Genomic DNA, 14716 nt, shown 5'->3' with positions numbered 1-14716 from the left:
ATATCTACCTATTCAGAACCATGATAACAGGGTTCTTGCTGATCGGAGCTGCCTTGGCCCTGGCTTATCGGAGAATTAAGAGAGCGGAACCGGCTGTTCAAACCCCCACAAGGCTGCCCGCTGGGATTGGAACGACAGGTGCGACTTCTCAGAAAGGGCTCACTGAAGGCAGGATGGAGGTTGGAGTCGCTTACGACTGCAGTGAATGCTCAGAATAACACCTTTGAGCGTATATTGGATTACATCAAGGAAGAATCCACTCGGAACAACACCTTGGGGCGGAAGCTGGATTACATCGCGGATCAGTTGGCTGCGGTCGTGAGGTCTCAGAATCTGCTATGTGAGCAAAAAAGAGTGACAAGACCACAGAATCGACGGCTAATAACATCACGGAGAAACTCGCAGCTATTAAGGGGAGATTGAGAGACCAGTGTCGAAGTGTTAAAAACAGCTTGAAATTCTCATGAGTTGTTTGCAAAAGAAAAATTACCATCATAATGCGGCTACCCCTTCGGCGCCAGCTGTGGGCTCAAGGCTGGAGCCGAACAAAAACTACCTGATAACGACTGTGTTGAGTCTGTTCCTTCCCATTCCCCACAAGGCCACCTGGGTTGGCTGGAAGACTGTTTACTTTTTTTCCTCGCTACCTGGCCTGACCTGTCTCCCCAATGTGATATTTGCATTGTATGTACGGTCGGCAAGGTCTGTCATCTCGGTTGTGGGCAAAAGACCTGAAACTGACAAATAAAGGCTATCTCATCATCTCATCTTAGCTCGGTCATTCTCCACCACCCTTGGGGGCGTCTCCCATTTTGACCTCGGCACTTCCAGGCCATATTCGGCACAGATGTTTCTCTATACTATGCCAGCCACTTGGTTATGGCGTTCCATGTATGCCTTGCCTGCTAGCATCTTGCACCCTGCTGTTATGTGCTGGATTGTCTCTGGGGCATCTTTACACAGCCTGCACCTGGGGTCTTGCCTGGTGTGATAGACCCCAGCCTCTATGGATCTTGTACTCAGAGCTTGTTCTTGTGCTGCCATGATTAGGGCCTCTGTGCTGTCTTTCAGTCCAGCTTTGTCCAGCCACTGGTAGGATTTCTGGATATCAGCTATTAGGGTTAAATTGTTAAATGTTTGTCATTTTTATGTTTACCATTTGTCCATTGTGATAGGTTTGCAGCATAAACCTATTCGCTGGAACGTTGAAGACAATATAATTACACTGCAAAGCAAGACACGAAGTAGGCAAGTTCTTCATGTTACTCGTGCACGGGAGAGAACCGGACAAAGCGCCGTCCCTTCGCTTGACCCCAGTTGCTCTCGTCCGTTCTCCCGTACCACTGTCCTTTTATTGAGGTTACATGAATATGCATAGGTTCATTAACATCACACAAAGAGTACCTTGCCTGTGTGTGTGTGTGTGTTAGGGCTGCACGATAAATCGAAAATTTATTGTCATCGCGATATCAGCCTGCGCGATGGGCCCATCGCAAAAGACGGCGTAAACTGCGATAATTGGGTACCTTAAAATGTTTACACACGTGCTGTAAAGAATTTACCAATCAAAGAAATCCATTTACACATTTGACCAGTCGAATAGAGCCCTTCACGGCATTAACCAATCAAATGGATTAGAGGCCCGCCTCCTACGCAGGTCGGGCGCGAACAACGCTGCAGCAACGAGTCATTGTTTTATTGGCTGAGAGCGAGACGCGTGACGAGAATGCTACTGAACTCGTGGCTAAAAAAAAAAAATAGTACCTCACTTATTTGGAGGTACTTTGGATTTGATAAAGACGACGTTCTCCAAACACAGGTACTCTGCAAAACTTGCCGAACACTCGTGGCAACCACCAGAGGAAACACGACTAATCTCCACCATCATCTTCAATACAACCACAGAGAACTGTTTGAAGAGTTCCAGAAAGATAGGGCTAGCCAAACAAAGGTTGCTAATGTTAAGACAAAGAGCGCAGCAGTCCAACAGCCGTCTCTGTATCAGAGTTTTTCAAGTGGAATTCCTTATGAGAAAACGTCGAAGCGGTACAAAGAAATAACAGAGGCCATTACACATTTTTTGGCTAAAGACATGATGCCTATAAATACAGTTAGCAGAGAGGGCTTCACCAGTCTGATACATAAAGTGGACCAGAGATACCGCATCCCCTCACGAAACTACTTTTCACATGTCGCCATTCCACAAATGTATGAAACATGCCGCAAGACCGTCATGTTTGAACTGAGCCAAGCTGAAAACTACGCAAGCACTACAGACCTATGGTCAAGTCGTACAACGGAACCATATATGAGTTTCACAGTGCACTTCCTCACCGAAGACTTTGAACTGAAAACACGGTGTCTAGAGACTGTGTATTTTCCAGACTCCCACACTAGTGAAAATATAGCCCATGTATTACGTGAGGTGTTAGCCAGCTGGGATCTTAAAGAAGATCGACAAGTGTGCATCACCACAGACAACGGTGCCAATGTTGTGAGAGCCACGGAGCTAAACAACTGGGTCAGACTTCAGTGTTTTGGACACAGGCTGCACCTTGCAATCGGTAAGTTTTATTCAAGGCAGATCTTTTTAGCAATGAAAATGTGCTATACATTATTATCAAATTGATATTGATAAGGATAATGTTACCTTTTTAGACAACTTTAGTTATAAATTTCAATTAGTTTTTTTTTTTTTTAAAAAAAAGGTTTTAAACATGACAGTTTTTTTGTTTCCTCTTATTTCTCCAGAAAATTCTATCAAAGATGATGCCCGCATTGCCCGAGCCATTGGACTTTGCAAAAAGTTAGTTGGACATTTTTGCCACAGCTGGAAAGCAAAGATGGCTCTGAAAAAAGCACAGCAGAAGCTCAACCTCCCAGAGCACACACTGATCACAGAATGCCCAACCAGGTGGGGTTCCAGGCAGAAGATGATTGAGAGAGTCCTGGAGCAGCAGCGGGCCATTTCTGATGTCATCTCAGCAGACAAGAAATCAAGACACTTGATTCCTACTTGGCAGGATCTTGAGGTACTGGAGTCTGTCAACCAGGCATTACACCCCCTGCAAGACTTTACAGATGCCCTGTCTGGTGAGAGCTACGTTAGTGTTTCATATGTAAAACCAGTCCTTCATCTGATGAAGACGTCGGTGCTTGCAGAGAAGGAAGAAGACAGTGATTTGACAAAATCAATTAAGAAGAAAATCCTCGAGTACCTGATTACTAAATATGAAAATCCAGCTACCCAGGAACTTATGGACATGGCGTGCTTCATGGATCCCAGATTTAAAGTCAGCTACACCAGCACTGATCGAGTCTCAGACATCAAGACCAGAGTGATGTCAGAAATGGAAGCAGTGGCACAGAAGGTATTCATGCATGCTTATATATAAAACCTTTCAATTCATATTTAGTCCAAAATGTTTACTTTTCTTATAATCTGCTTTCTGTTCCAGGAGAGAAGCTCCGCTGAACCAGAGGCCCAGACAGATGATCCACCCAGTCGTCCCCTGAAGAAGGCAAAAAAGTCCCTGGGCAGTTTCTTCAAGGCAGCTCCAATCCCTACCTCCTCTTTTATGCATCTCTCACAAGCTGTTGAAGCTGAGCTTAACAGCTACTTGCTATCCACGGCCATAGACAGTGAGGAAGACCCCTTGGCATGGTGGAAACTCCACAAAATGACATTCCCACAGCTAAGCAAGCTTGCAAGGAAGTATCTCTGCATACCTGCAAGTAGCTCACCTTCAGAGAGACTTTTTAGTACATCAGGAAACATAGTAACATGTCAGCGCACATGTTTAAAACCTTGGAGAGTAAACATGTTGGTTTTCCTTAACAAGAACTTGCCATAAAAAACATTCACTCAGGAAGGATGAATGCAAGATAGAGAAACCTTTTTTTTTTTTCAAAAAATTACAAAAATACACTACCTACATTGTTCTTAATTGTTGATAATATTAGTCTTGGCCAGTACGACCACAAAGGTAGACAATTGTTCTTTGGTGTGTTCCCACAGCAGACAAGTTCTTACCTATAGTTTAATCTAGTAAAGTTTCCACTCCAGTTTTGACTTGCATCATAACTACTTGGTGAGTGGTAAAATGATGAACAACTGCATAGAGATAATTTGCAGTATAATTTAAGTTATGTTTATTTAAAACTAATTATAGAGACCGGGAAGGATGTCTTTCAGAATTCAAGCCTCAGAAATTTTTTTATGGGGGCAATGTTTCAATGTTTGACTGCACTTTGTTGTTACACTGCTAATACAGCAGCTTTCATTAAATAAAACTGTGCAGTAAAACGGAAATTATGTATTTGTTTTTTGTTTTTTTTTTGCTATTTATTTTATCGCAAGTCATATCGTTATCGCAGTATTGATCACAGTTATCGCACATCGCAGGTTTTCCTAATATCGTGCAGCCCTAGTGTGTGTGTGTGTGTGTGTGTGTGTGTGTGTGTGTGTGTGTGTGTGTGTGTGTGGTACTGCTGATCAAAGGATCATAAAAGCACACAAGCAAACATCCCTGGTCAGGAAGAGGGTAGACCCCCCCTCATCCTAGATAACACAGTAAGGAAGTTCAGCAGTTCATTTATACACAAAAAGCACTTAGACTAGAACAGACGTAACTACGTTAATCCTACCATAACACAATTAAACAAGGTACGAACTTTCCCATGCTCCCAGGATGTAAGTGTGCATTCCAGTGTGGAATACACACCAAGCCTCTGTAGTCTGTTAAAGATCACACAACCTATCACTACACAATTGATTATACACCTCTTAGGATGAGACATTCTTTCAATCTACAAATAATTATACACTTCTAAGCATATATGAGTAAATATTTCTAAGCATAAATGACAATCAACAATACAAAACCTATCACATTGTTTTAACTCTGTGAAAGGAATTCTTTCTTTCCTCCCATCCCCAGATTCTCGATGAAAGAAATTCCACTGTCCTTCCCCCCAGATTCTCGAGGTTCTGGTGGGGGGCTGTAATGTTTTATTGCTGTAATTGTTTTTATTGAAGATCTGTTTCTTTGATGTAAGCTTCCTGGGTTTATGACCCTTTGGTCAGCAGGAGGTCACACACACACACACACACACACACACACACACACACACACACACACACACACACACACACATTTACATACAGTCCTTGTCTATGTAACCAAAGGGGGTTGCAAGGGGAGGTGTTTAGTAAACTATTGTTTGAAGTTTGTCAATAAAAAGGCAGCGAGAGGAGGCCATCATTGTGGTCATTTCGACGTGCTGGTCACAGATGGAAGGGCCTCCCTTGCGCAAGAAATCGATCGATCACTGTTGCCTTGTTTTTGGATACAGCGGGGTCTGAGTTTAGACCCAACATTATTTGGTCCTCCGAGCCGTAGTCCAAGAATTTCGCCGCACACTGAGGAGAGAAAGGACACGCCGCAGACTGTTGACAACCAGGCCGTTAGGACGCCTGACAAAGCCCTGGAGTGTTAAATTCGCGACCAGGCCGATGGAATAGCATCTGAACTCCCCTCGTGGACGGCGACTGACGGGATTCTAGGACTCTCCTTTGAACGAAACGCAACACAACGGTAAGCAATCAGAGAGCGTCTCTATAACCGTGTGAATTAATGTGGGATCCTAGATAGAAATGCATCACCGTGATTCTGCGTAAACGCGAGTCCGGGGGAGCGCTGGTCACGAGAGCGCACGTGGACCCAAAACAATAGAGAGCGGCTACGGGCTGTGCGTTAAACGTGAGTCCGGGAGCGCGCTAGCCGCGTGAGAGAGACGCAGGCTTCTCCGCCGTTTGGGGGCGTGGAGATAACCTAGGTTCGGTAGCTCCGCCGTGAGGAGTCCGGAATCTCCGCCATTTGGGGCGTTGGAGAGCTTTCAACAGAAGTTAGAGGCCTATAAACAGTGTGAATGAACGTACGTGTGTATGAGTGCCAGTAAAGTGAACGCAGCAACACAGAAGGAAACCTAAAGCGGTGTTAACGTAATTCTGTGACCTGTTGTGTACACATAGCCTGGGTTTTGGAGTAAGGCGCTGCCTATTGCTACTTTTGTTTTGTTTTTGTGCATTTCTTCTGTGTCTGGGCACTCCTCTGGATACTCTTACACCAGAGAAGAGCTCCTTAACTGCAGGACTACAACACCTGCGGATTTATTTCCAATATTTGTCGCATCTGCGGCAGATTTACTGCAGACTCTGATCAGGAAAGTGAGACGTCGAAAGAGAGGTAAGCGGGCCGGCGTACTCGTGCGTTTGAGGAGACGCGGACTGAGAACGGCCCTTCCGGGGATCTTCCTTTCTAATGTACGCTCACTCGGCAATAAGTTAGACGAACTGGCCCTGATGAGAAGCATGAACAGAGACTTTGCCTCCTCCTGTGTCTTATGTTTTACGGAGTCGTGGCTCAGTGAGGACATCCCGGACTGCGCGCTCAAGCTGGAGGGCTTTCATCTGCTGCGCGCGGACCGGCAGGCCGCTCTCTCCGGTAAAACCAAAGGTGGAGGTGTCTGCTTCTACATCAATAGTGGCTGGTGCACAGATGTAACAGTGATTGCTCAGCACTGCTCTCCCTCTCTGGAATACCTTTTTATTCACTGCAAACCGTTTTATTCTCCGCGGGAGTTTGCTTCATTCATCCTGGCCGCTGTTTACATCCCGCCAGATGCGGATGCGCAGGCAGCTCAGTGCGCACTCGCAGAGCAGATTCTCCACATGGAGCGGACATACCCGGACTCTCTCATCATTGCTCTTGGGGACTTTAACAAAGCCAATCTGAGCCATGAGCTTCCGAAATACAAGCAGTATATTAAATGCCCGACCAGAGAGGAGAGGACATTAGACCACTGCTACAGCACGATCAGCCGGGCCTATCGCGCGGTGCCGCGCGCTTCACTCGGACTTTCTGATCACGTCATGATCCACCTGATCCCCGCGTACAGGCAGAGGCTGAAGCTCTCCAAACCTGTCGTGAGGACTAAAAAACTGTGGAGCAACGAGGCTGTGGAGGAGCTTCGCACGTGTTTGGAGACCACAGACTGGGACACAATGAAGGCTGCTTCTAACAGCTTGGACGAGTTTACGGACACTGTCACCTCCTATATCCACTTCTGTGAGGACAGCATTGTGCCATCACGCACCAGGGTGAGTTATAACAATGACAAACCCTGGTTTACTCCTAAACTCAAAAAGCTGTGGCTGGAAAAGAGTAAGGCGTTCAGAAGCGGAGACAGGGACTGCTACAGAGAGGCCAAGTACAGGTTCACTAAAGAAGTGGACATTGCTAAACATCAGCACTCTGAGAAGATGCAGCAGCAGATCTCAGAGAATGACTCGGCCTCTGTGTGGAAAGGTTTTAGGAATATCACCAACTACAAGCCTAAAACCCCCCACTCCACTGACGACTTGCTCTTGGCCAACACCCTTAACGACTTCTATTGCCGTTTTGACGAGCCATCAGGCAGCCTTCACACCTCCAACGGCCCCAACAATAGAGACACTTTGGACACTAATTCCCCCACCTCTCCCCCCTCCATAGAGCCATCACCACCTTCAAACTGCTCACCTGCAACACCCGCCCCCTCACCCCACACAAAAGAGGATTTCACACCACCTCCTCCCACCACAACTCTTCATATTCATGAAGCAGATGTGAGGAAGCAGTTTAGGAGTCTGAATGCTCGGAAAGCTCCCGGCCCAGACGGTGTGTCTCCTGCCACCCTCAGACACTGTGCAAACGAGCTGGCCCCAGTGTTTTCTGGCATTTTCAACTCCTCACTGCAGGCATGTCATGTGCCTGCCTGCTTCAAGTCCTCTACCATAATCCCTGTCCCCAAGAAACCTAAGATCACTGGACTAAATGACTACAGACCCGTGGCTCTGACATCTGTGGTCATGAAGTCATTTGAGCGCCTGGTTCTCTCCTATCTCAAGACCCTCACGGCCCCCCTCCTGGACCCCCTGCAGTTTGCATATAGAGCCAACAGGTCTGTAGACGACGCCATCAACATGGCCCTACACTTCATCCTGCAGCATCTGGACTCCCCAGGAACCTACGCCAGGATCCTGTTTGTGGACTTCAGTTCTGCCTTCAACACCATCCTTCCAGACCATCTCCGAGGCAAGCTTTCCCAGATGAATGTGCCTGATCCCATCTGCCGGTGGATCACTGACTTCCTGACGGACAGGAAGCAGCATGTGAGGCTGGGAAAGAATGTCTCGGACTCCCGGACCATCAGCACCGGCTCCCCTCAGGGCTGTGTTCTTTCTCCTCTGCTCTTCTCCCTGTACACCAACTGCTGCACCTCCACCCACCAGTCTGTCAAGCTAATCAAGTTTGCAGATGACACCACCGTTATTGGGCTCATCTCGGACGGGGATGAGTCTGCCTACAGGAGGGAGGTTGAACGTCTGGTGTCCTGGTGCAGCCACAACAACCTGGTGCTGAATGCCCAGAAGACAGTGGAGATTATTGTGGACTTCAGGAAGCACACAGCTCCACTCCCCCCATCATCCTGACTGACACCCCCATCACCTCTGTGGACTCATTCCGCTTCCTGGGTACCACCATCACCCAGGACCTGAAGTGGGAACCCACCATCACCTCCGTCATCAAGAAAGCCCAGCAGAGGATGTACTTCCTGAGGCAGCTGAAGAAATTCAACCTGCCAACACGGACGATGATGCAGTTCTACACTGCAATCATCGAGTCCATCCTCACCTCCTCCATCACCGTGTGGTACGCTGGAGCCACTATCAGGGACAAACAGAGACTGCAGCGTGTTGTGCGCTCTGCTGAGAAGGTGATTGGCTGCAGACTCCCATCTCTGCAGGACCTGTACACCTCCAGGACACTGCGGCGTGCAGCTCGGATCTCAGCTGACCCTTCTCACCCTGGACACAGTCTGTTTGACCTGCTCCCCTCAGGCAGGAGGCTCCGGTCCATTCGCACCAGAACCTCTCGCCATAAGAACAGTTTCTTCCCCTCTGCTGTTGGTCACATGAACAATAACCATATGACTGTCCCCGCCACTAACACATGACCCTACGCTGTGTCACTGCATCATTTCATGTTTGGCACTGATCACCACCTGCACTCATGTATATATCTTTCTACGTAGCACTCATAATTCTTATCCTCATGTATATATCTCATGTATATCCCATGCACATATCTTTCTACATAGCACTTTTAATTCTTATTCTTACTTTTTTTTTTTTTTTCATGTCTATTTAAGTGATATTTATGACACTATGTTTGCACTGAAGCACCGCAGCAATTTCCTAATGTTGTAAACCTCAACATCTGGCAATAAACCCCATTCTGATTCTGATTCTGATTCTACCGCAAACTTGAGAGAATTGTCATAATGGGGAATAAAATTTGTAAGTCTGCCTTAGAAGGAGATGTAAAATTTATGCAGAAAGTTTTACCAGGCAGCACGCAGTATGTAGGTTGTTGGTGTGAGAAATATGGATTTGAAGGGACATTAGTGGAAGTTCAGTGTAAAATGCTGGTAGAAAGAATAGCTGTAAGTGTAGCAGCTAAAACAGGGAAAGCGAAGCAGAGGAAGGAATTGCAGTTAGCAGTTGCTAAGTTGTGGCTGGAGCAGGCTCAGAAGAGGAGAGAAGCAAGAATGTTAGCAGAAAGAAGAGCCAGAGAAGAGCGTGAGAGAGCAGAGGCAGAGGTGGAGGAGAGACTAAAGGCTGAGTATGGAGAGACATTAGGAGCAGCATTGAGTCCAAGACAGACTAGGCAGGGTAGGAAACAGAAAGTAAAGTTAGTGAACACAAATGTTACAACTACATATCCATCCCTGACACAACACAAAAAAAACCCCCAAAAACATGGTGTTTCTGTAACAGAGTGTGAAGATGAAGAAAGTTTTTCTCCTGATCAATTCCGCGAGTGTGAGTGTCTGACGTCATGGTGTGTGTGAAAAGGTATCCAGCTGGGGCAGACGTGATTCTGCAGGTCACCTGCCCAGTGGACAAAAAGAAATAAAATAGTTGTGTGGATGAATGATAGCATGAAGAGTGCTTGGTGTTTCTCAGTCTGAAACAGCTGTAATGCTACTTTCTGTTTTGGAGAAAAGTACAGTTAAAGAAAAAAAAAACAGAGAGATGTGTGTTGTTTAAGCAGTGATGAGAATAATGAAAGTGTGATGAGAGAGGAACACAAAAACATACAGAAAATGCATTAACCATACTAACCCTACATGCATATACACATACAATGACACTCATGAAGACCAGACAGCATCTTAAGCATGAGATTCTGTTTGTCATCTTGTCCAAGTCACTAGTAAGATGAAAGTGATACATAGACTAGTGGACTGAATATTATAGGAGGACAGATGGTTGCATCATAGAGGAGAAAACAGAATGCTGATGAGAGGTCTTAAATGAGTGAGCTGAGTGAGCTGATTGTGAGTTTCTGGTGTGTGAAGAAGTTTTACCATGGCACACATTTAGTTACATGAGAACTAAAACTTATTATGTGCTAAGACAACAGGGTTATGCTGTATGTTGTGTGTATGGCTGATTGGATGAATGTTTGAGATTAAACTGGCTGTTTGATTTGTCTTTTGTTACTAAGTTGAACCTGCCAATTGGGTTGTTACGATTTATCCCCCTGGCATGAAGAACACGTGTCATGACTTAAACAAGGCCTTTCTTTCCCTTGATTTCCTTTATTTTCTTTCTTTTATTTTGTTACTTTCATGGTGCACTGAAAGTTTTGTTTGATGATCTCTGTTTGAGCAGATCTGCACGATTAGAATCGAAGCGTCGTCGAGAAAACTGTTGCAAAGTGAGCTTCTCCAAAATTAAAATGAGTTCAGGAGAAAGCCACTTATTTGGGACAATTAGGAAACAAGTTCCTGTCCAAAAGGATTCAACGAGGAAATCCAGTCTAAATTCTTTTTCTTTTTGAAATGACGTCGTTTTGCTGAGCGTGGAAACGAATGCGACGATAATTTCCACAATCAGCAAAAGAAGGAATCACTGAGTGAATGAGTAAGAATTTTAAAATAAATGGGGAACTGACTGACTGACAAAAGCTGACAAGACTGACTGACTCAACACCATTGTGTGAAGTTAACCCCCACCTGACAAAGGTGTGGATGTATCTCTGTGTGTGTCTCTGTTGCAGGAGCAGAAGGAGACCACAGGAGGAAACTTGGGTCACATGACTATGTGAACTCTGAAAATTTAACCTTTTTAGTTTAAATTCTCTGTCTGTGAATTTACCAGGTACCATTCACTACCTTGTGTTGCTCACAGAGATTACTGTGAGAAAGAGTGTATACACCTGCACAGCGCTAACATTTACATTTCTTTTTACAGCCGATGGTTAATCATGTGATTTGATCATGTGATTTACAGCATGACACAACTTAATGATGTTTCTCTACCACAGGATTACTGAGATTTTGTGTGAAGAAAACTGTAGTTACAGGCTATATGTTGATGATGAAATTACAGTGTTGTTGAGAGAATGTTGGAGAAAATGTGAATGTTACAGGGGAGAAATTAATACAGTGTGAGACATACTGTGATGAGACCATTGTTACTTTTCCACAGCGAGTGTTAACTTTATGACTTTTCACAGCTCCTCTGGAATCTGGATGGCTGACACCTGACAACCAGGACGAACCGTGTGTTTGGCTGATGTCATTATCTGACAAACTTAAGGAAAGTCACTGATTACAATGTGGAATAACATGTTCAAGATGTTAAATAATTTGGAACAAATTATGGGGAAAAGTAGGAGTTTAATGAGTTTAAAATAAACCTGCAATGATACTTGTCTCTGTGACGCTGAATACTTTACTACTCTTATGATCTACAGTTGGTTGCAAATGTGAAGTTTTTTTTATCTTTAAGACATGTGAGGGAAAGATCCAGTTGCATTAGGGAAAGTTTTTGCAGATATGATCACAAAGGAGGCAGCAGTAGTTAAACATGGTGTTAACATTTTAGCAGTACAACATCAGCAGACATATAGGGCCACTCACCTACTGCAGGAAAACAGTTGTGACTTACAGAAGGAGCAAGCTTGCAGGATGGTGTTTATTATCTGTGTGATAAACCAATACTGCCTAATAATTTGTATAAGACTGCTGCTATTTTGAGCCATGGGCTATACCATGTCTCAACAGGAGGGAGATGAGCAGTCGTTATACTCACTCTAGAATTAGTTTATACTTTAGGATTATTAAATACTTAAAAAAAAAACTTTTTGCAGGCAGAGAGAACTAATGGAACAGTAAAGTTAAGATTTAGGAAGACAGGCAGGACATGGTTAGACTGTATAGAATAAGTACATGAGGATTACTCCAGCAGAGAATGGTCTGACTCTTTGAGATTACACATGTTAGAGCATTTAGAGTTCCAGTCTTCTGTAGTGATGATAGAAGAGCAGAAGAGAGAGCATATTAGCAGATTAGATGCTTGAAATGTTTAAAAGTAAAGTAGTCATGAGAACAAATGATCTGCCAGATGATTCTGTTTCTTCGCAGGAGCAGAGCCTGAAGTCTGGAGATTGGATGTTGATAAGGCCACGGAGAGGAAGTGCTGATCCAGTCCACGATGGAAAGGTCCCTATCGGGTGCTGCTGACGACGACCACAGCAGTGAAGATTGCCGGAAGAAACATTTGGATACATCAAGAGCACTGCAAGAAGGTGACACATATCCAGGCGAGCTCGGAGTAAGTGGCAGGAAGACAGGGTACAAAGGGGGGGGGGGGGGGGGGGGGGGGGGGAAGCCTCCAGGGCCCCTCGTCTCAATCCGGTGAAGAAACCAACTGAGCCACAGGTACTCATCAGAATGGCTGGGAATGTGTAGTGCATCTTCTTGTGCCTGTGGACCCTGAGTAGGATGACAGGGAGCGCACTGGAACAGAGCAAACCACACCAAGTGCCGCATGGGTTTTCAACAACTACTGGTGGCAGTTTAAGAACACAACCGCTCACATAAACAACGAGACCAATGGTTATGCTTGTGATGCCACTGGCTACACATTCTTCTGGACTGTGGCCCTGTAGCATCACTGAGAGCGAGACAGTTTGTTTGGTTGCCTTAGCAACACATCCGGGAACACTGCCAACTTTTCAACTGCTCTGAACCTGAATGGAAGGTTGATTCACCAGTAGCTGGGAAGGTGAACTGCTCTGGTAGGACAGACCTGCTCGTCTGACTCAAAGAATATGACTTGTTGCAGGACATTATACAGTTAAACGAACTGGAAACAGGCCAATTGCCTATGAGTATGAAGGACAATGGATTAGCCCAAGTTGGAGATTAACCATGGAACATGGTAACATCATTTATTCTTTTGTCTTCTGCAAGAAGGGTGTAAACAGAGAAGCCTTTTGTCGACATTTACATCATGAACACTTGAGGTTTTGAGCCAAGAAGATCAAAACAGCTTGATCCAATTTCCTTTACAAAGCTTTTTCTGTGGTGACAACAGGACAGGAGAAGAGTTGTAAATGCAGATAATTCACCAGTTGACTCTAACCCCCACAGGATGCCTACAGTGAGAAGATTTGGGGGGTTGATAGGAGTCATAAAGACGGGTGTTGACCAGGCTGCAGCTTTGAAGTTAGCTGAGAGCCACATGGACAAACAATAAGGTCGACTGATGCGTTTAAATACCTATGTCTGTATACAGTTGGATTGTAGTGACATATGATTTTTGAGAATGATGATTCTTCTTGTTTGACCTTTGACATTCAGTTGTTTACTTGCAGAAATACATAATGAATTGCACGACAGGAGTAGATCCGCCACAAGGCTGGATAGCTTGGTTACTGTCTGGTCCTTGGTGGCATCTTCTTTTGAAGATATTAATTCCTGTTTTTGAACTGTTGAGACTGATTTGCTGATGTATAGGATGTAGTTTACTGTGTATGAATGAAATCTATACTGACACTGTCCAAACAAAGGGTGCATAAGTTGAAATTTAAGTATACAATGACAAAAAGGAGGGAAATGTTAAGTCTAATTGTTGAATGTTGCCATTGTGTTTCTTAAATTTGTACAGTCTTAGTTCAAGCAGTAGGATCAAAGCCATTCCTTTGATCCTGACCACCTCTCCAACCACTCTGTGCTGGGGGAGGTTTTATTGTAGATACATCCTATCGGAAAGATCTGTTTCTTTTGATGTAAACTTCCTGGGTTTACGACCCTTTGGTCAGCAGGAGGTCTGACACACACACACACACACAAATTCTCACATAACACACACACACACATTCTTACAGAAGTTCACACATATACCGTATTTTCACGACCATAAGACGCACTGTACTAAAAGGCGCAGTCTCAGTTATGTGTGCCTTTACTGTATTTAACACACACATAAGGCGCACTGGATTATAGGGCGCATACAAGTACCATATGCGTATTTAAAAATAAAGCGGGAGCAAACCTGAGTTTGGTACCTTACTCACATTTCTATTACCGGTAATCGTCATCATCAACAACACACAAGCATACAAGTGTACATATTTAAAAATAAAGCAGGAGCAAAACTGAGTTTGGTACTCACATTTTTATTACCAGTAATTGTCATCATCAACAACACACAAGCATACAAGTGTGCATATTTAAAAATAAAGCAGGAGCAAAACAAAGTTTGGTACTCACATTTTTATCATCAATCAAACCCATCGAAGTCCTCATCCTCTGT

General features: G+C 44.7%; 1 protein-coding gene across 1 annotated transcript; it reads left to right on the top strand.

The window, feature by feature from the left end:
• Nucleotides 1–1708: 1708 nt before the first annotated feature.
• On the top strand, nt 1709–4427 carry LOC146640580 (E3 SUMO-protein ligase ZBED1-like). The gene is made up of 3 exons (XM_085399959.1): nt 1709–2564; nt 2752–3371; nt 3459–4427. The coding sequence occupies exons 1-3, from the start codon at nt 1727–1729 to the stop codon at nt 3852–3854; spliced, it is 1854 nt and encodes a 617-aa protein (XP_085256085.1). The 5' UTR covers nt 1709–1726; the 3' UTR covers nt 3855–4427.
• The last annotated feature ends 10289 nt before the right edge of the window (nt 4428–14716 follow it).

The sequence above is a fragment of the Rhamphochromis longiceps genome, unplaced genomic scaffold, assembly GCF_057381845.1.
Source record: "Rhamphochromis longiceps isolate RC_006_pf unplaced genomic scaffold, R_longiceps_female_GT1.1 unmapped_scaffold_4, whole genome shotgun sequence".
In the NCBI taxonomy this organism is placed as follows: domain Eukaryota; kingdom Metazoa; phylum Chordata; class Actinopteri; order Cichliformes; family Cichlidae; genus Rhamphochromis; species Rhamphochromis longiceps.
The sequence above is the reverse complement of the archived record's forward strand: the minus strand, read 5'-3'. Positions and strand labels throughout refer to the sequence as shown.